At 50.5% G+C, this 20338-nt stretch overlaps 10 protein-coding genes across 10 annotated transcripts; 5 read left to right on the top strand and 5 right to left on the bottom strand.

Moving 5' to 3' along the window:
- Positions 1-391: 391 nt before the first annotated feature.
- N7487_005085 (serine/threonine-protein kinase) lies at positions 392-1789 on the top strand (the record flags this gene model as incomplete). The annotated part of the gene is made up of 4 exons (XM_056872832.1): positions 392-571; positions 638-728; positions 791-1124; positions 1177-1789. The coding sequence occupies 4 exons, from the start codon at positions 392-394 to the stop codon at positions 1787-1789; spliced, it is 1218 nt and encodes a 405-aa protein (XP_056730552.1).
- A 456-nt stretch (positions 1790-2245) lies between these two features.
- On the bottom strand, positions 2246-3351 carry N7487_005084 (AMMECR1 domain-containing protein; the record flags this gene model as incomplete). Its single annotated transcript, XM_056872831.1, has 2 exons — positions 2246-2708; positions 2810-3351. The coding sequence occupies 2 exons, from the start codon at positions 3349-3351 to the stop codon at positions 2246-2248; spliced, it is 1005 nt and encodes a 334-aa protein (XP_056730551.1).
- A 508-nt stretch (positions 3352-3859) lies between these two features.
- N7487_005083 (HNH endonuclease signature motif containing protein) lies at positions 3860-5055 on the top strand (the record flags this gene model as incomplete). The annotated part of the gene is made up of 6 exons (XM_056872830.1): positions 3860-3941; positions 3965-4095; positions 4118-4199; positions 4254-4360; positions 4420-4710; positions 4774-5055. The coding sequence occupies 6 exons, from the start codon at positions 3860-3862 to the stop codon at positions 5053-5055; spliced, it is 975 nt and encodes a 324-aa protein (XP_056730550.1).
- Positions 5056-5899: 844 nt separating this feature from the next.
- On the bottom strand, positions 5900-7456 carry N7487_005082 (glycine hydroxymethyltransferase SHM2; the record flags this gene model as incomplete). The annotated part of the gene is made up of 3 exons (XM_056872829.1): positions 5900-7225; positions 7315-7365; positions 7424-7456. The coding sequence occupies 3 exons, from the start codon at positions 7454-7456 to the stop codon at positions 5900-5902; spliced, it is 1410 nt and encodes a 469-aa protein (XP_056730549.1).
- A 516-nt stretch (positions 7457-7972) lies between these two features.
- N7487_005081 (mediator of RNA polymerase II transcription subunit 9) lies at positions 7973-8551 on the bottom strand (the record flags this gene model as incomplete). The annotated part of the gene is made up of 1 exon (XM_056872828.1): positions 7973-8551. One exon carries the CDS (start codon positions 8549-8551, stop codon positions 7973-7975), a length of 579 nt encoding a protein of 192 aa, XP_056730548.1.
- Positions 8552-8670: 119 nt separating this feature from the next.
- Positions 8671-10654, top strand: N7487_005080 (phosphoglycerate mutase, 2,3-bisphosphoglycerate-independent; the record flags this gene model as incomplete). Its single annotated transcript, XM_056872827.1, has 5 exons — positions 8671-8766; positions 8858-8942; positions 9002-9739; positions 9797-10379; positions 10456-10654. The coding sequence occupies 5 exons, from the start codon at positions 8671-8673 to the stop codon at positions 10652-10654; spliced, it is 1701 nt and encodes a 566-aa protein (XP_056730547.1).
- A 556-nt stretch (positions 10655-11210) lies between these two features.
- N7487_005079 (tubulin-binding prefolding complex subunit YKE2) lies at positions 11211-11772 on the bottom strand (the record flags this gene model as incomplete). The annotated part of the gene is made up of 4 exons (XM_056872826.1): positions 11211-11270; positions 11336-11396; positions 11460-11655; positions 11715-11772. The coding sequence occupies 4 exons, from the start codon at positions 11770-11772 to the stop codon at positions 11211-11213; spliced, it is 375 nt and encodes a 124-aa protein (XP_056730546.1).
- An 82-nt stretch (positions 11773-11854) lies between these two features.
- Positions 11855-13623, top strand: N7487_005078 (AAA family ATPase VPS4). Its single transcript, XM_056872825.1, has 4 exons — positions 11855-12360; positions 12485-12820; positions 12879-13329; positions 13389-13623. Exons 1-4 carry the CDS (start codon positions 12068-12070, stop codon positions 13608-13610), a joined length of 1302 nt encoding a protein of 433 aa, XP_056730545.1. The 5' UTR covers positions 11855-12067; the 3' UTR covers positions 13611-13623.
- A 713-nt stretch (positions 13624-14336) lies between these two features.
- On the bottom strand, positions 14337-18102 carry N7487_005077 (putative spindle-pole body protein (Pcp1); the record flags this gene model as incomplete). The annotated part of the gene is made up of 3 exons (XM_056872824.1): positions 14337-14577; positions 14637-17464; positions 17533-18102. The coding sequence occupies 3 exons, from the start codon at positions 18100-18102 to the stop codon at positions 14337-14339; spliced, it is 3639 nt and encodes a 1212-aa protein (XP_056730544.1).
- Positions 18103-18380: 278 nt separating this feature from the next.
- N7487_005076 (putative regulatory factor Sgt1) lies at positions 18381-20305 on the top strand (the record flags this gene model as incomplete). Its single annotated transcript, XM_056872823.1, is given in 4 exon segments — positions 18381-18504; positions 18518-18640; positions 18706-18905; positions 18977-20305. 4 exon segments carry the CDS (start codon positions 18381-18383, stop codon positions 20303-20305), a joined length of 1776 nt encoding a protein of 591 aa, XP_056730543.1.
- Between the last annotated feature and the right edge of the window lie 33 nt (positions 20306-20338).

Genomic DNA, 20338 nt, shown 5'->3' with positions numbered 1-20338 from the left:
CATCTGACGTTTCAGCCCTTCCCAGTAGCCCCGCCAGTGATTCCCCACGATCTTCGACTTCAAACCCCCCGCAGCCTTCGGAAATCATCAGAAACCCTTGGCAATACCATAAGCCATATAGCTGTCCACGGGTAATCAGCCCTTGTCGCCCAACTGTGAGTATTTTCTGCGCACTCACTCCTGGGTCTTCGCGCTAGACGACTGTGCCACTTGACCGCAAGGCTGACTTTGACTCGCGCAGGTACATAAGGACAGGCGTATATATAGCGCAACCCTCGAGTCGAAACCCCTCTAGCACTGCGCTCAGTCCTTCACCTCGTCCTCTGCATCACACGAATTCCCCATTCCCCCATAATTCGCGTCGCGCATCCCCCACTTGGTTTTATTCGCAATGGCGGCACAACCCCCGAGCGGTCAGAAGCCGAAGGTTCAACCGTGCCGATACAAGACCGGAAAGACACTGGGCGCTGGTTCGTACTCTGTTGTGAAGGAATGTGTGCACATCGATACCGGTCGCTATTATGCGGCGAAGGTCATCAACAAGCGTCTCATGTCCGGGCGAGAGCATATGGTGTGTGCTGGGAGAACCACAACTACGGGAGATAAGAGCATGGCTGACCTCTTCTGAAATATATAGGTCCGCAATGAGATCGCGGTATTGAAGAAGGTGTCGCTGGGCCACCAGAATATCCTCACGCTGGTCGACTACTTTGAGACCATGAACAACTGTGTGTTTCCCTCCTCCGTGATAGCTACAAGCGCGACCCCACTGACGAATGATGCTGTATAGTATATCTTGTCACCGATCTCGCGCTGGGCGGAGAACTCTTTGACCGCATCTGTCGTAAAGGCAGCTACTATGAGTCTGATGCTGCAGACTTGATTCGCGCAGTGCTCTCTGCCGTGGCCTATCTGCACGACCATGGAATCGTGCACCGCGATCTGAAGCCGGAGAACCTCCTTTTCCGCACGCCAGAAGACAATGCCGATCTATTAATTGCCGACTTCGGATTGTCGAGGATCATGGACGAAGAGCAGTTCCACGTCCTGACCACAACCTGCGGAACGCCAGGATACATGGCACCGGAGATCTTCAAAAGAGCGGCCACGGCAAGCCAGTGTAAGTTCAACTCATTGGCGATGGTTTCATCTTTTACTGACAACATCCCCTTCCAGCGATATCTGGGCCATTGGCGTAATCACCTACTTCCTGCTATGCGGATACACGCCCTTCGACCGGGACTCCAATCTCGAAGAGATGCAAGCTATCCTAGCAGCAGACTACTCCTTCACGCCGGTCGAGTACTGGCGCGGTGTATCGCAGGAAGCGCGCAACTTCATCAGCAGCTGTCTGACAGTCAACCCGCAGTCGCGGATGACAGCCCACGAGGCTCTCCAGCACCCGTGGGTTAATCTGGCCTCCGACAGCGGAAAGGTCGGCTCGGGCGAAGATCTGCTGCCAACGGTTAAGAAGAACTTCAATGCGCGTCGCACGCTGCATCGTGCTATCGACACTGTGCGGGCTATCAACAAGCTCCGCGAGGGAGGAGGTTTCACAATGGATGGCGCTTTGAGCGTTGATCCTAAGCCTGAGCGTGTTAATGGTGATGAGATTATCGAGGAGAAGCATCATGCTCCTCCGCCTGCGCCGGTTAATGCTGGTGGTCCGACTCAGATGCAGATTGATAGTCGTGGTAATGCGCGTGGGCAGACTGAGGAGCAGATCCGGGCACAGGAGCGGAGGGTCAAGGAGATGGTTGCTGGTTTATGGAGTCGTACTCCGCGTTAGGAGGCGTGAATATGTATCCTTCGCTTTTGTGTATGGTTGTTTCGTCCATGGGAATGTTCATATTCGGATTTGGGAGAATCACTGGCTGCTCTTCTCTGGTCTGGGAGACTTTTTGCTTTACTTGGATCCTTTTCTATGTGTCTACATATCACACCATTATCAAATACAATGAATTATGCCAGTGTGTTTATAATTAATAATTCTCGGATGATGTCTCAGTTTGAAATGCCTGTCACTATCTTTATAGGGCTGGGATGCCATATCAAATTCTCATCATGACTGCGGACGTAAGAACTATTGTCATCCCTTATTAATGCCCACGCCGAAAAGCTGTGAACGGAAAACCCACGAAAGAAACTAAAGGAGCAGGATCATCATAGTCATTACAATCATCAGTCCCACTTCAAGCGTTGGGATGTGGGACGAAAAGGAAAGCGATCTAGAAATGAATACGGATCAATCCGTGCCTTCCAGGATTTCCTCCCCATCATCCAGAGAGAGAACCCACCCTCGCCATTCCTGCCATTCCGCATAACTGGCGCTTGCCTTGAGACCCTGGTATCTGACAGTACGGAAATCCGAGACCTGATCCCAGGGCTTAGTGGCGCTGGAGTTCCCACCAGCTGCACCACGTAGCAGTCTCCGTGCAGTACTGCCACCACCATCCCAGCCCGCCTTGCGCATCAAGCTTTCCACGGTCTCTTCTTTGGTCCAGCCCTGCTCGACAGCAACGTCAGGGAGATAAGTGGCGCCATAGCGACGGCCACGGTGGATGAAGGAGATCCGCAGCCCGTGAGTACCCAGAGACCAGTCCAGGGCATTTGTACACGGCTCGAAAGACCCAAGGAGGGTGAGGGAGCATGATAGGGAGGGGAGAAGGGATTTGGGAATGGGCTCAAAACGGGTGTCATCGAAAGCCCTAAAGCAAGATCACATGTAAGTCAGTGTGATATATAGATAGGAATATACCTTTGTTTGTAGCGTAATGAGAGAGAGGGGTATTCAATGGGAACCACGTACGAGGTCAAAGCGTAGGACTTTAACCCCGCTGCAAGTTCCTGCCCCTCGAATGTGCCTATACACCCGCGTAGAGACTTGTGTCCACTTCGTGACAGGGTATTCCATGTTACGAACAAGGGATATCGCTGATCAGACGATCTCAGCTGAGGGGTTTCGGAAACCGCACTTGGCGTGGTGATATTGGTTGAGCTTGACTGTAGCGAGTTGGATGAAGTATTGGATGCGGATGACGAAGATGTGGCTGCGCTGGAAGAGGCGGAGAATTGGCTTTGAAGACGGCTGATTCTGGGCAGTTGCAGCTTCTTGGGCTGACTACTTGACTGGGTCGATTGGTTGCTATCGTCATCTTCGTCCGGTTCATTCACGGACTGCTGGTGGTCTGTATCTTCCACTTCGAGTTGCTCTTCAAGACTCGACAACTTCTTAGTTTGCTCGTGCTGTTCCCATAGGGCCTCGACGGCTGCCAGAGTGGGGGGCTCGCGATCCTCGAATGAAGCGAGCAGAGACTCAAAGCAATAGTAGCATTGTGCGGTGTTCGCCATGTCAGGCAAAATCCTGTTCTCTCTTGGTTCACCAGTGACTTCTTCAAGTACTGCACTGGTTCTGGTTCTGTAATCAAAGACAAGTTGGGGGAAGTATGTGCCCAGGTGGTCTCCGCAATGGTCCGGGGTGATAAGATACTGCGTCCTTATCGATGCTGTAACTCCAATGAGCCAATTTTAGAGGTTGTAGGAGAGTACAAAGCAGTGCAGTAACAAAATTTCAAGAGCAAGAGACAGAAAAGAAAAAGGCAGAAACAAATCAAGATGAAGACAAAAGGAAGAGACCTTGGGAGCGAGAGAGAGAACCAGGGAAGAGGTATCCGTTGCTCACGTGGGGCCCAGTAGTCTAGACTGAGGTAAAGTAAAGCATTATTACCATATAACGTCATGGTCGAGCTAACCCAATCGGGAAGTATGGCTTTACTTTCCAGTCGCGCTCCTCCTGTTACCTTTCCTTCACCTCTATCAATTGCTTTCTTTTTATGTTTCTCTACTCATCGATTTTAAAATGGCCACTCATCAACTTCAACCACCCCAAAACCTGCGGTTGAACCTCCGGATTTACCAGGATAACGGTTCTCTCCTGGCTGGTAAAGTCACGATAGCCTCATAGGAACCAGTGCGACAACTGACAGCCTTGTTATAGCCCTGGAAATTCCAACTGACGGACAAGACCAATACATTTCTCCCGAAATGCTTTATCGATACTGCTCCTTAAATATACCTTTTTCCCGACGAGAACGAGTGGGCAATTTACAAATTGCAGGCGAACGGCACAACAGACGCTGCACTCCGGCCTAACAGTCGGGCTTCAGTCGGTCCCGGCAACTACATAGTCCTTGACACAGGTATGTTTGATACGTCTAGCATAATTGTGGTTTCCAAGGCTGATAATCGCATAGATGAAAACCCCACTACTGTCGACTTAACCACTGACTGTGCTCCACGCCGCGTCAGAACCCGTGACATTAGTTCCCAATCCCAGGGTCAGAATGAACGAGAACGCTTGGTAAAGTCGACATAGAAATGGCCAGAAGCATATAATGATAGGGCTAATCATTTATATAGCAAAGGTCGTTTCGCGACAGCCTCCGCAACAGAGACAGATGTTGTGCAATTACCGGGCCATCTGCTCTAGTCAACCACAAGCACCCTTTCCAAGGTATTGAGGCTACGCATGTCTTCCCTGTAAGCATGCTGGAGGGATGGAGACGAGACGGATACCGGCGCTATATCACGGACATTCGCCCCAATAGTGAGATTAGAGAATCTAGCCTCTATTCTGCTCAGAATGGGCTTCTCCTCCGCGCGGATATTCACTCATTCTTCGATGCTTTCCAAATTGGAATTGATCCCGATGTAAGACCCTCTCTATGGAGATCTGCTATTTCGCCAATATTTACTAATGGGTCATAAACATAGGCTGATTACAAGATAATTGTATTCGGAAAGGATACTGCAGGAATGGGCGGCACTCGTCTCCAAAACTCTGCCAGAAGCGGAAACCAGCGTGTGAGCCCTGATCTCCTTCGTTGGCACCTGCGGATGTGCCTGTACAATAACCTAAAGGCCAATACCGAACCAAGGACGATGTGGGAGGAGGATCTTGAGGAAGATCCAATGGGCAGCATTCTCCTGCAGCCAGATGCGGCTGAAAGAATGGAAGTTGAGCTTTTCACTCGCCTTGGAGGACTGGTAGCATGATGCATTTAAAACTAGGCAATTGTTGGAGTAGAAATCTTGAACAGACAATGAATCTCTACGGCTATGTTCCCGTTGAAGCATGAATACTTACCAACTCCATACAACCATAGATGCCTACCCTTTCTCTACCATTTGTCTAGATTCCTAAATATAAGGAACAAGAATAGTCGGCTATTCATGCGACTTTATGGTAGCCTTTTTGAAAGCTCTTTGAGATGTACCCCCAGATATTCTGTCTTTTTTTAAAACTCATTTCCCCGCTTATCGGTGTTGCAGGTAGAATATGGGCAGTGAGAACGGCCTGCAATGTACCTTTTATGTTTAACATTTGAGCCAAAACAAGCCACTATATTGCTATGATGTTCGGGTGTGCTATTCGGCGACATCCCCAGGTATAGGGCCAAAATCAGGCAAGACTAACTAGCAAAGGCAATTAACGGCTACACAACGATATTACCTAGGTAGGAGAGAGAATAGAAAGCAGATGAGAAGAAAATAGTCCTTGGATTCTATAGATCCTTGTGTTGAGAACAGATTGTAGAATGTACATAGGACGCCCAATTAACGTTGAACTTTTCCCCTTAGAAATTCATGTGAGCCCGCTGTTGAATAAGTGCGAGGCCCAACCGCCAAAAATAACATTGCTCGTTTCACATGCAAAAAAGCATTTCCCATATCCCAATGACCCGCGTCAGGTTGAAAAAGCAGTCCGGTAATTAACCCCTAAAAACGCACCCATGTATTTTTTCTTTTCTTATACGAAATGATGTTGAACTCGTGGGATCCTGAATTCAGGATCCCTCTTTATTTTTCCGTAACTCATATGAGGACCTCAATATCCCATTTAAACGGGGAGAGGGAAGGTGCTGGCCCACTCAGCAATCTCCTTGCGGAGAGCAAGGATCTCAGGAACGCTGTCATCAGCAACCTTGGCCTTGAAGTCCTTGAGCTTGTTGGCCTCCTTGGGAAGCTCGCTCTGGATCTTCTTGCAGAGGGCGATGGACTGGTCAATGTAGCGGGCAATGCGCTTGAAGTCCTCGGAGCCCATACCACGGGAAGACATGGCGGGGGCACCAATGCGGATACCGCAAGGAGTGAGGGCCGACTTGTCACCGGGGATGGAGTTCTTGTTGCAGGCAATGTTGATCTGCTCGAGAACGGCCTCAACACGAGCACCATCGAGGTTGTTGGCGCGGAGGTCGACGAGGACCATGTGGCTGTCAGTGCCGTCCGAGACGAGCTTGTGGCCAAGAACCTTGAACTCCTCCTCGAGAGCCTTGGCGTTCTTGATGACCTGCTCCTGGTACTGCTTGAACTCAGGGGTGTCGACCTGCTTGAGAGCAACAGCCAGAGCAGTGATGGTGTGGTTGTGGGGACCACCCTGGTGGCCAGGGAAGACGGAGAAGTTGATAGGGTTCTCAAGGTCGTAAAGGACTTCCTTTCCGGCCTTATCGGTGCTGCGGACACCCTTGCGGAAGAAGATCATGGCACCACGGGGACCACGGAGAGACTTGTGGGTGGTGGTGGTCACAACATCGGCGTACTCGAAGGGAGAGGGAATGACACCAGCGGCGATCAGGCCAGAGATGTGAGCCATATCGACGATGAGGTAGGCGCCAACCTTATCGGCAATTTGGCGCATGCGCTTGTAGTCAATCAGACGGCAGTAGGCAGAGGTACCAGCGACCAGACACTTGGGGCGGTACATCTCGGCGTTACGCTCGAGAGTGTCGTAGTCGATGATACCGGTCTCAAGGTCAACACGGTAAGGGAAGGTCTCGAAGTAGGTGGAAACGGCAGAGATCTTGCGGGCGGGGGTCTGGTAGCCGTGACTCAAGTGACCACCGTGGGGGAGATCCAAGCCCATCAGGCGGTCGTGGGGACGCATGAGAGCCTGGTAGACCTGGAGGTTGGCGGGGCTACCAGAAAGGCACTGAACGTTGACGCCCCACTTGGCGGGGTCGAGGTTGAAGGCCTTGAGAGCACGCTGCTGGCAGGTGATCTCAATGGCGTCGATGTGCTGGTTGCCACCGTAGTAACGAGCACCGGGGTAACCCTCGGAGTACTTGTTGCACATGGGCGAACCAAGAGCATCGAAGACAGCACGAGAAGTGAAGTTCTCGGAGGCAATCAGGACGATTGACTCACGCTGACGCTGGATTTCCTTCTCCTGTACGAATAGACGAATTAGCACAGCTGAACTTTCTGGTGGGGACAATGCATTCAACTGCATGTCCCAATTGTATAGTTTCGACGTACCATGATGGAGGCAACCTCTGGGTCACTAGACACCAGGGAGTTGTGCATTTGCTGTAATCGATGAGTCAATGATCTATATGCTAGAGATGAGGGTAGATGTGTTACTCACGTCCCGGTGGGACTCGGAAAGAGCGTAAGACATGATGAAGGATGGTAATCTGCCTGGGAATAAACAGAAAAATTTGGATATGGAGGAGGGGAGATGAAGAGAAGGGGAAAAATTAAATGGGAGTGGTGGGGGAAGGGATCTGCCTGTTGCCTCAGGCGCTGAACTTTAACACACCGAACGATATCGGAGAGAGCTGGCCGGATTAGGGTTTTAGGTTATTAAATTTGTAACTGCGGCAAATTGATACAACTGGAGGTTCAAAACAACCTTGGAATCCCTGAATTGGCAAATCCCTTGGAACATTCGAGAAAAGATAGAAAAGAGAGAAAGAGGGAATAGATTATGAATTGTTTGAGTTGCCACAGCTAATGAAATGACGGTATGCCTTTTGCTGTCTTGAAATGATCACTAAAAAAAAAAACACCAGGGTATTTCCTTATGATAAACGCCAGATGAATTGAATTGAAAAGCATGCAGCACCTGGTTGGCTTGAGAATTCCCATTCTGAACCGGGATTTTCGAAGTTCAAGCTCCATGCTTCCAGGGTCCTCATGCTTCCACGGTCCTCGTATTGTCCTCATGTAGCGTTCCTGCTCGACTCCCAAAGTCAGAAATGACAGAGCGCAAACGTTTCACACGATCCTCCAGTTCTGAAATCTCCCTTTGTTGGTCATTAACAGACCGATGCACATCCGGTAGCCCTTCCACGACTGTACGAGCCTTCTGGATTCGAATCCTGACAGAGCTGGTTTCGGTAGGGAGGTTTTTCACATCGAGCGGTGGATGAGCGCTTGAACCAAGGACTGATACTTCTGGTACAGCATGTGAAGAGGTGGTGTTGCCATTGTGTCCACCATTAGGGATGTTTGAAGGTGTCTGTTGGGTCTGCGCCTGGGAAGCTCCTGGGACCCCTGTTGTATCCCCGGGCGCGTCCGATGGACCTGTTTGCTGACCCTTTAAAGAGAGCAAGCGAGAAATAATCCCATGCAATGGTGGGATTATCTCAAAGGTCTGTGGCGAAGGGAAAGGTACTGTTTGAGGCGCTGGTGTTGGCGCGTCTTTAAAGGGCGTCTCGGGCACAGGGGATTTCAGCAGCGGGGTGCCCACTGGCGGGGATAGAGAAGCCATTGTCGGGAATGTTGACTAAAAGGATCCCGAGGGAAGATATCCAAAGGGCGAGTAGATCCCGGCTGGGGTAAGTTTTTAGGGAAGAGTCGGAAGACACCCTGTAGATTCGGCCGCAACACATGATTATCTCAGCAAATACGCTCCTGGCACCCGGTGACGGTGACGTCGGGGCCCATGCCCCTCCTTCACCGGCGGCCTTTTTTTCTTCGTTGGTGGTCTGATTCCCCTTTCGATCTCTTCTCCTGTAAACATCTGTTTAAAGGTAAGCAGCTTTGTCGGTTTACTGTTGAATTTTTCTTGGTTTAGCAATTGACCTGTGTTCATATAATTCTAGGTGTGATTCAAATCACGATAACAAACCCCACTATGGCTGACCAAAAAGTTGCCTTGAGTATGATTGACTGCCACCCAGGTCCTCAAAAGATATGCAGGCTAATACAAGCCTTATAGTTGTGATTGATGGCTGGGGTATTGCAGGCCCCGACTCCCCACCCCAGGGAGATGCCATCGCCGCGGCCGATACCCCACACATGTCCGGCTTCGCTGAGCCCAACTCCAAGACTGCCCAGGGCTTCGCCGAGTTGGATGCCTCCTCGCTCGCTGTTGGTCTGCCCGAGGGTCTGATGGGCAACAGTGAGGTCGGTCACCTGAACATTGGTGCTGGTCGTGTTGTCTGGCAGGACAGTGTTCGCATTGACCAGACCCTCAAGAAGGGTGAGATGGGCAAGGTCCCCAGTGTTGTCAAGTCTTTCACCCGTGCAAAGGAGGGTAATGGACGTCTCCATCTTCTGGGCTTGGTCTCTGATGGTGGTGTTCACTCCAACATCACTCATTTGTTCGCCTTGCTCCAGGTCGCCAAGGACATGCAGGTCCCCGAGGTCTTCATCCACTTCTTCGCTGATGGACGTGATACCGACCCCAAGAGCGCCGACAAGTTCATGAAGCAGGTGCTTGATAAGACCCAGGAGATTGGTATCGGCGCGATTGCCACTGTCGTGGGCCGCTACTACATCATGGACCGCGATAAGCGCTGGGAGCGTGTTGAGGTTGGCCTCAAGGGCTTGGTCACTGGCGAGGGCGAGGACAGCTCGGACCCGCTGCAGACCATCAAGGAGCGATACGAGAAGAATGAGAACGATGAGTTCCTGAAGCCCATCATTGTTGGCGGCAAGGAGCGCCGTGTCCAAGGTACGTGTGGTCCAAGCCCAAAAGACAATGTCATGACAGCTAATTGAGCCTGTATAGATGACGATACCCTCTTCTTCTTCAACTACCGCTCGGATCGTGTCCGTGAAATCACCCAGCTGCTGGGCGACCACGACCGTTCCCCGCGTCCCGACTTCCCTTACCCCAAGAACATCTCCCTCACCACCATGACCCAGTACAAGACTGACTACACCTTCGATGTTGCTTTCCCCCCTCAGCACATGGGTAACGTGCTGGCCGAATGGCTTGCCAAGAAGAACCTCCAGCAATGCCACATTGCTGAGACTGAGAAGTACGCTCACGTCACCTTCTTCTTTAACGGTGGTATCGAGAAGGATTTCCCTGGCGAAACCCGCGATATGATCCCTTCGCCCCGTGTTGCTACCTACGATCTTGACCCAAAGATGAGTGCAGCTGCTGTCGGTACCAAGATGGCTGAGCGCCTTGGCGAGAAGAAGTTCGACTTTGTCATGAACAACTTCGCCCCTCCCGACATGGTTGGCCACACCGGCGTGTACGAGGCCGCCATCCAGGGTGTTGCTGCCACTGACAAGGCCATTGGCGAGATTTATGAGGCTTGCAAGAAGAACAACTACGTTCTGTTCATTACCGCCGATCACGGGTAAGTTATCCTGCGAAACAGGAACACATTTCATCTAGAGGATTGCTAGTTAACCCACATTTGCAGAAACGCCGAGGAGATGCTCAACGAGAAGGGCACCCCCCAAGACCTCCCACACCCTTAACAAGGTTCCCTTCGTTATGGCTAACGCCCCTGAGGGCTGGAGCCTCAAGAAGGGCGGTGTCTTGGGTGATGTTGCGCCTACCGTTCTCGCCGCCATGGGCGTTGAGCAGCCCGAGGAGATGACCGGTGCCAACCTGCTGGTCAAGTCCTAGATAGAGTCTTTCGTATATAAATGTTTGATTATGAATCAATGAATAGAATTTTGTCAATATACACATGATCCTTCCTTTCACTTTTATAGTATCAAAGTCATCCGTCTTCTAGCTGCTTTGGGATACTTTCAAAGCCTTCTATATTTGATGCATATACGTCCTTGATGGGAAGGTATTATTCAAAGATCGAAGGCATAAAGCAACATTAAGAAAAGACTTGGAAGCCCAATTGACCACTTTTGATAGCGTTGCATTAAAATTTCGAGGGTATATCTTTAAACTGATCCATGCGCTGTTCTGGTGTCAGGCACCTGCACAGATCATACATTTCCTCCAAGCTACCCCAACTCAATTGGGATTTTATCAATGCTCAAGCATTCTTCGAGATATCGTGCCGCCAAAAGAGGGTTCACAGATGCATAATGCATGCACTGAATCACAGTGAACCAGTTGAGGGTTGGTCCCATCCGACGTCAGCTTCATAGCTCGCACGCCACCTATTACATCTCCGGGTGATATATCCTTCTTCGCCTGCGGGTTCGGAGAGCTTTCGAGTTTATGCGGAGGCTGAAGCGGCAGCAGCCTGCTGTTGGACCTGGCTTTGGAGTTGGATGAGCTGGGTGAGGGGTTAGTATGCATATATGGTGGGGGTGGTGTTGTAGTTGGATGAGGGCGGTTTACCTCTGAGCGCATCTTCTCGCTCTTTTCTTGTGTCGCCTCAATCTCGCCTTCAATTCGCTTGCTGTAGGTTCTCAGTCAGCACATATTTTCGTTGGTTCACAGTGGTCAAGACAATAGCACTAACATCTCCTTCTCAATGAACTCCAACCGACCGTTGACGGCCATAGTGGCTTCAGTCTTATCCTGCTTCAGCAACACCGGGCCAACGAGCTTGTAAATGTTTGATTCATCGTCCAGCTGGGCGAACTCGGTCTGTACACCTTCGTTCTCTTGCTGCTGCGATTCGAGTTTCTGGCGGGCGTCGACCAGAACCTCAAGCTCTGGAAGTGCGAGAAAGATCAGTAGCTATTGCTATGATTAATTATATATCTAGACATACCGGTCTGCAGTCCCTGGAACTCTTCCGAGAGTGCTTGAAGCTGTTTCTGGGGGTCCATGGTGAACTTGGAGGTGAAGTGGGAGGAGGGAAAATCAATGGCTCCCGCCCGTAAACAACTTCCACTCTCACTTTCCCCTCCAATTCCCATCAACCCTCGGTTCTAGGGCTGTTTTTTACCTCTTTTCTTCTACAACCAAAGAATCTTCAAGTTTTCTCTTCTACCAACTCGTTGCCTATCCCTCCAGCCTTGGCCCATTGCCCCCCAACCCTTGCTCCCCTCTCCCCGCTTTATCACATCTGCCTCCGCGGTCGACTTGCTCCTTCTACCCTAGACAGCACACGAATTGCCCATCATGAGTAATACCGATTTTCTGGGGCGGGCGATCGATACGGTCAAGAAGGCGATCGAGAATGACAACGATGGCGAGTACGAAAAGGCTTATCAGATGTACTACTCCGCACTCGAGTTGTTCATGCTGGCCTTGAAATGGGAGAAGAACCCGAAATCAAAGGAGATGATCCGCTCAAAGGCCGGCGAGTATATGGATCGCGCTGAGAAGCTTAAGAATCACCTGGCCGAGGATCGGAAAAAACCAAGTGCGGTTGGCGCAAATGGAAAGGTGGCGCAAGGCAGTGGGAAGGGAGGGTATGTACTCGAGTTCTTTTGACAAGAGCTTCTCGCTCTAGCAACCCCCATATGTGTGCTAGACAGTGTTAGCGAGTGAGCTATTGTTCTGTGTTATCCCCGCTAACAACACTGGATCGCACAGAAAGGAAGATGACGATAACGGCGAAGATGCAGAAGCGAAAAAGCTTCGATCGGCGCTTCAAGGAGCTATTCTGTCAGACAAGCCGAACGTGAAGTGGGAGGATGTTGCTGGCCTGGAGAACGCAAAGGAAGCATTGAAGGAAGCTGTCATTCTTCCCATCAAGTTCCCTCATCTGTTCACTGGCAAGCGCCAACCCTGGAAGGGTATCTTGCTCTACGGTCCTCCAGGAACGGGAAAATCTTATCTTGCCAAAGCCGTGGCAACGGAGGCAAACAGCACATTCTTCAGTGTCAGCAGTAGTGACCTGGTTTCGAAGTGGATGGGTGAGAGTGAAAGGTAGGGCAATGTCTTCATCTACAGGAGCTTCGAGAGCTGCGTACTAATTTGCGTCTAGACTCGTGAAGCAGTTGTTTAACATGGCTCGTGAGAATAAGCCTGCCATTATCTTCATCGACGAGGTCGATGCGCTGTGCGGACCCCGTGGTGAAGGAGAGTCCGAGGCCTCACGACGTATCAAAACCGAATTACTTGTACAGATGGACGGTGTCGGCAAAGACTCGAAGGGTGTTCTGATTCTGGGCGCAACCAACATTCCCTGGCAACTGGATGCTGCTATTCGACGACGATTCCAGCGAAGAGTACACATCAGTCTTCCTGATTTCAATGCACGAATGAAGATGTTCATGCTAGCCGTGGGCTCAACGCCATGCCAGATGACCCAGACCGACTATCGCCAATTGGCCGAACTAAGCGAGGGATACTCCGGTAGTGATATTAGTATTTGCGTGCAGGATGCACTGATGCAGCCAATCCGCAAGATTCAAGGAGCAACACATTATAAGAAGGTATGTATACTCAGTCCTCGCCATTCCAATCCACAGCGACTAACTCGGCTCTGTTACAGGTACTCGACGAGGGTGCAGAGAAACTCACGCCTTGCTCACCTGGGGATGCGGGCGCAATGGAAATGAGCTGGCTCGACGTCGATGCGGATAAGCTTCTGGAGCCAGCTCTCACTCTAAAGGATTTCATCAAGGCAGTGAAGAACTCTCGGCCAACCGTTAGCGGTGAGGATCTCACAAGGAACGCTGAATGGACTCAAGAATTCGGTAGTGAAGGCGCATGATCGTATCTTCCGAACTGATCGATATTCTTCACATCATGGCCTCCGAAATGTGAATCTTTCTATCTCAGTTGATCGACAGTATAAAATCCCGGCTCCTTGGCTTGTTCCAGGGAGGACGAGAGCTGAATATCTCATGCCCTTGCTCATAGTCTCTATTTCCCCCTATGCTTTATCTATGTCCATGTCAATGCTTGCTTCATTTCGGATTCCTGTGGTTTTTGGTGGGTGTCTCCGAAGAGTTTGGTGTTTAGAAGCGTTTCTCAATTACTCTTGGCAATGGCCGGCGTTGGCTGAGCAAATATTTTCATGTGTCTATCCTCGCGAGTGTCTCCGTTATCGGAAAGCGTGAGTAGCTGCATACATGCTGCTTTGAAGACTACTAGCACAAACTTGTATGGTTTTCGCCGTAGCTTGTAGGTATAATTAATGCCAATCAAGGCTCAATTTCTGTACTGACAGATGCTACGTAAATTAATAATTGTTCTTGACTCATAAAATTCCTCGCTAGGATGACACTATGCACAACGATTTGAACAAACTGACACAAAGCCAGCCCTAGAACGCCTCGATAAAAATGAAGGTAGACATAAAAACACGAAACAAGTTGGGGGGAAAAAAGCTAGTATACTTGCAAGACATGTCGGGGGAATCTCTCATGACAGAAGGTCGACGCTGGAAGAACAAGAGACAAAATCACGAATGACATAAAACACAGCTCCGATCCATCTACTGGCCAAGCAAGCTCTTGTTCGAGCTATCACGACGCTTAAGCATTTCAGTCTTAGCACGCTTCAAGCCCTCGCCCAGTTTCTTCGTCCGCTTCCAATCACTGCTCATCTTTTGCATGCGAACAGCGGCCCTCACAAGAGATATGGCGGATTTTAATTTATGACGGGGAGTGCGGACAGGAGCTCGGTCACGGGCCTGCACACCCATCTCGGAAATCATACGGAGATCGGCATCGTTGCTGTTGGTAACGTGTTAGCTATATTGCAAGTAGTATTAGATAGAAATGGGGGTACGAACCATGCAACTCGGACACGTTCACCAAGTTCCATCAACCCCTTGCTCCAGGCAAGATCACGGCGGAACTTTTCTTCACGCTGTAGGCGAGCGCGAAGCCAGATGATTTCCTTGCCCAGACCTCGGATCTCTTTTTCATGTTTGGTCTTGTTGGTTGACTTGGAAAGGGAGGTTTTCTCGAGGATTTCGTCGTGGCGTCTTTGTAACATATCGAGATTTTTGGTTACTGCTTCAGCCTCGCGTTTGTGGGCATCTCGTTCTTCGCGAATCCGGCGCACATGTGACTTCAATTCGTTCAGGCGTGCTTCTCGTTCGGAGAGTTTTAGGGCCAGTGATTCGGCTTCGAGGGTCGAGGACCTAAGAAGCTCATGGAAGTCCTTTTGGTCCTCTTCTTTCATCGCGGCATGTTCTAGCTCTCGGTTCTTCGTGTTCACCTTCTGGAGGGACCGGTGTGCTTCAGCCACTTGTTTTCGTAGACTGCGTAGCTCTTCATGAAGCTTGTTTGATGGAGAACTTTGTGGGGAGTGGGACTCGAATTTGTTCATCATCGCATCATGAAGATCCTTTTCCAATTCCTCAACTCGGGACTTGTAGCTTTGCGCAGAAGACTTCTGCTTGGATTCACGCTGGAGGAGAATCTTTTCGCGTTTCCTAGCCTCCTCCAGGCTGTGTCGAAGTAAAGACAAGTCACCATGTGTGCCAGATTGTTCATTCTCTGTTACAGGCTGCTGTTGTTGCTCAAGAAGAGCTTCCAGTTCTTGGGCGCGACGCTCCAGGCGCTGTACCTTTGTCTTAGCTGAAGTGAGTTCTCGATCTCGGTTACCCGAGCCAGCAAGCAATTTGTCTTGAAGGCGGTCGATTTCAGCCGAAAGACGACCCTCCTCTGCTACAAACCGCTCACTTTCTGAGACAAGCTGGTCCTCAAGGGATGCTTTGGCCTCTCGCAGTACTTTGAGTTCGTTGTCAAGCCTTGTTACAGTCTTGCGTAGTTCAAGTTTGTCGCGGTCAAACCGGGTGGTGTCATCTGTATTCTGGACTCGGTCGAGTTGAGCTTGGAGCTCATTGCGTTCAACCTCAATCTCCTGCGCCGAAGTTTTCAGGTCAAATATCTCCACATGGGCATTTGCAAGCTGATCACGGAGCTTCTGTCTTTCGGCGATGGACTTTTCCAGGTTTTTGTCCAGGTCAGATGTCCCATTTTGTCGACCTTTAGCAAGTTCTTGCTCGTCCGCCAAACTCGACTGTAAAACGATCACCTCATCTTCCAGAGCTCGCACCTTGTCTGCAAGTGCTTGCTCTTCGCGTCTAGATACCCGAGCATCCTGCTTCGCCGTAAGAAGCTCGTCTCGTTTTTCATCAAGGTCGCGTCTTGTCTTATCGAGGTCGTCTTTCAGATCTTGGATTTGGCGATTCAGCATAGACTTTTCTTGCGCATGGCGCTTTTTCTCGCTATCAATGGTCTCTTGGAGCCTAGACTCCTTCCCAGAGTATGTGCTACCGGCTTCCTGAAGTGTGTCGATGGTGCGCTTCAAATCCGCCGCTTGGCCTTCTGCCCATGCTTTCTCTGATTGCAGAGTCCGCTTGCTGCTTTCCCAGCGGCTTTGATCGACGGCAAATCGGCCTTCCTTCTCCTCAATCTCGTGGTGAAGGTTTTCGATCTCCTCTTGCAGCCGTTCAAGCTCCGCTTTGTGCTGCCAGCGGATGTTGTGCCCTTCATCCTGAGCGCGAGATGTGGCATCTTCAACCGCTTTTTGAAGTTCGCGGATTCTGGATTGTGCACGGTCAAGTTCGATTTGTAGTCCTCCCGATTCATCGGTCAACGCATTATGGCGAGTTTGAAGAAGTTCCTTTTCATCCGTTCCGCGCTGGAGTTCGTCCAAGGCCTCCTGCAGTCGAGCTGAAGTAGTTTTCAGGTCCTGTCGGGCTTGATCGCGATCACGCCTGGCCACATCGAGGTCCTCAACCAGTTGGTGGGCGTTGTCTTCTAGGCCATGTTGGATAGTTTGATAACGCTCTTCGAGGAGAGTCGCATGGTTGGTTTTACTCTCCAATTCTGTCCTCAGAGCATCGTTCTCCTGTTGCAGCTCACGTATCTCTTCTTCGAGCTTTTCGGTCCTGTCCTCCATTTGCCGGCTCAGTCCTTTGGTGGTAAAAGATTTGTTCGACATTTCGTCCTGCAACTCTCTCAAATCCTCCTCGGCGCGGTCCTTCTCTTCAATAGCCTGCCTTGCCGCATCCACTGACTCTCTGGTTTCGGACTTGGCCCGGGCAAGACTATCATGGAGCTCTTGCATCTGCTCCTTAGCACGATCTAGCTCAAGCTGAAGCTCTGAAGCTGCGCCATTCTCCTCGGCATTACGTTTCAGATCCTCCAGCTCCTCTTCACGTTCCTCGAGCAGCCGGTCTTTCTCTCTCGAGCTTGCTTCTAAATCCTCAATATCGTCGCGAAGCTTATCGGTCTCTTGCGATTGGGTATCTTTGATGTGCCTCAGCTCGTCGCGCGCTTCTCGGAGTTCGAGGTCACGCGATTCAAGCTCCTCGCGCATGATATCCATTTCACGTTGTACCGTCTGATCCGCTTGCTCCCTCCATGATTTCTCCTTTAGTTCCACAAGCTGTAGCTGGTAGTCCTCAAGGTCTTTCTCTGCTTGCTGTAAGCTCTTTTTGTATCGGGCAATATCGCGTTGCATCGTTAATCGCAAGACCTTGAGCTCTCTGTTCTCTTTGAGGGCTTCGTTATTGTATTCCGGGCCAGCCTTTTGCAGTTGTTCTTCCATAAAGTGAATCCTCAGCTTCAAACTGAAATTGACTTTGCTGAGTTGATCAATGGCCTGTTTGCGTCAGCATCAACTTGCAGATAGTTGGGTCCGAAACATAATGGTTGGGATATGTATCATACCATAGCTTGGTCCTTGAGCGACAAATTATTCCCTCCATCACCAAGGGCCCCCCCATTGCGTCCTGAAAATGCGGGCAACGGTGTACTTTGCGCACTACTGCTTGCAGCGTGTGGAACTGGAGTTGGCTCTTCCATTGTCCGATCCTCCTCGTATATGTCAGACATGTCCATAGCAGGCAAGCCGGGTGTGTGGGCGTTGCTGCGACGGGTCTCTCGTTGATATCCCGGGGTTTTCGGACCGTCTGTTCCTCGGGCCGCGGACATATTCCTCAAGAGATTGCTTTTCGTCGCGCTCTTCATTAACGGGGTAAACTCCCCCTTCTCGGGGGCTGTTGCTGGAAGATGTCGTAACGCGCTTCTTGTTGACTTGGAAGCACCACCCGCGCGCGGAGTGACGCGTTTGTCGAACCCTTTGATCACATCGTTGTCCTTAGATGGTGTTTGGAACGAATTTTCAAGGGAATCAAGTGCAGACAAGTGATGTCGCCCCGCGCTGCGAAACCCCGTTGTAAGGTAAGTCGCGTTGCCGTCGTATTCGGTGCGCGGCGTGTCGATGTAGGGGAAGGCCATGTTTGAACAGGGGGAGGTGGGCCAAAACCTTTCAGCGCGTGACCATCACCGTCAATAAGGGCAGGAGCGAAGTTTAGACTGAAAGTTCACGCTTGACAATCAGACGTGTTTTGGGCGAGTTATCCCCGGCTGTGTTGGGTTTAGCGTGGAGACCTCTGTTGATTTCTAACCTTATTGGGATTAGCGTGCAGATCACGGGATGTGAATTTCGCCGCTTTTACTTTTTTCCAGCAGAAGAATGCATGAGGTCATTGATCTTTGACAGCACAAGATCAGTCATGACTTCTGAGGAGGATATCGCATGGTTCCAATCAACCTTCCGTCCTATCCCAAAACCAGAGCTTCCCGACGACGCTGTCGAATACTCAATTTATCACATCCCGCCCTCCCCCCACCCCCGCCGTTATCGATGAAGCTGCCGAGACCCGGGCACGATTGCTTGAGGTGCAACGTACAGCAGCGGATTTAACCAAAGACTTGCTCAAGGATTACATCTGGCAGCGTGAGGCCTTTAAATTGGAGATTACAAAAGAAGATGGTACAGAGCTCTTGTTCTTGAGACCTACCTAAAAAAAAGTTAAGGCTAATTGTCGCGGGGTTTAGGAATCACCTCACTACAGGGTCGCACCACCTTCGGTGACTCTATCGAAGATGAATGGGTCATCGTATACTTCCTCCGTGAACTGACCAAGCGACACAAAGATATTTGGGTCAAAGTGGCGGACAGCGATGGCGAGTTTCTTCTCATTGAAGCTGCAGGAACGCTCCCAGCATGGATAGAGCCAGATGTCGCAGACAACAGGGTGAGTTACGGCCAGTTAGTTCACACCGGTTTGTTAGAGACATCATACTAACCAGCCAATCAATGGAATAGGTGTGGATCAATCAAGGAGAGCTCCGAATCATCAAACCCAAGCAAGAGACGAAGAGACAGGTCACCGAGAAAGTCTCACTCCCAGAGGCACGAAAGATTATTCAGAACGAACCCAGTCGCCTTCTTCGCTCGACAATAATTCAAGAGGAGGCCTTTTACCGTCTACGCAAGTACCCTCAGCAGATCAGCGAAAACCTTCACTCCGCCATCATCACAATTCCTCGCAAGGCTGCATTCCTCTTACACCAAAAGCCAGCCTATATCTCACCTGCTGTAGAGGCGTTCTATGTTCGTGATCCGATCGCCCTGCGACCACTACGAGCTAAGGATGCGTCCGACCTTGTTTTCAAGCCGGACGACTTAGTCGACGTTAGTGTTCGGTTTACCCGTGTCGGATATGCGCAACTCAAGAGCCAGGAATTTCCTGTGCCAAGTACCTGGGCGGGAAAGCTGCCCTCCACTGAAGATCGCAAAGCATATGAGCGAGCGGAAGCAGGAATGAAACTTGCGTGTGGATTCGAGATGCTGCTATACGATCCCCAAAATCAAGACAAGCCTGCGGTCAGGGAAATGAAGTTCTTGCTGGAGGATGTGGAGACGGGTGATGAACCCCTTCCCACAGATAAAGAAATTCAAGAAACCTGGGACAAGCGAGAGGACGATGAAAAATGGCTCGATATCAACTATGAAGATCTAGAGACAGAGCTCAAAGGAAGGGGTGAAGGAAAAGGAGAAGATGCTGGCAAATTCGGCGACTCTGGCGCTCAAGAAAATCTTCAACGTATTGTGGCTCGCTTTGAAGAGTTCCTGAATGATAACTCAGCGGGCTTCGATGGTGCCGATTTCATTGATGACTTTGAGTCGGATTCTGATGTCGATGAAGATGATGATGACGAAGAAGTTGACAGTGAAGGCGAGGATAAGGATGCATCATTCAACGAAGAGGAATTTTCCAGGATGATGAAAGAGATGATGGGCATGCCCTCTGGATCCGATTCCATCCGCAAACGAGTGCAAGACCTCGACTCGGACGGGGAAGACGACACGGAGCAGATCAAGGAGCTTTCCCGGCGAATGGAGGCGGAATTGCAAGGGACGGGTATACTCGATCTCAACCGGCGCCCGCAAGAATTGTCCTCTGACGAGGCAAGTGCATCCAAAGGAAAGGCTGCTAAGATCTCCAGTGAAGATGACGAGGATGAGAACATCAACATCAACCTCGCTAAGAATTTGCTGGAGAGTCTTCAGGGCCAAGCTGGAGCCTCTGGTCCGGCCGGCAATATGCTGTCAATGATGAACATGCGCATGCCTAAGTATGATCGTCCTTGAAGAGGACAGGACATACTCGAACTATGTGTGGGT

Source organism: Penicillium crustosum, assembly GCF_028827405.1.
Source record: "Penicillium crustosum strain IBT 35664 chromosome Unknown utg000002l_segment0_segment0, whole genome shotgun sequence".
Taxonomy (NCBI): Eukaryota; Fungi; Ascomycota; class Eurotiomycetes; order Eurotiales; family Aspergillaceae; genus Penicillium; species Penicillium crustosum.
The sequence above is the reverse complement of the archived record's forward strand: the minus strand, read 5'-3'. Positions and strand labels throughout refer to the sequence as shown.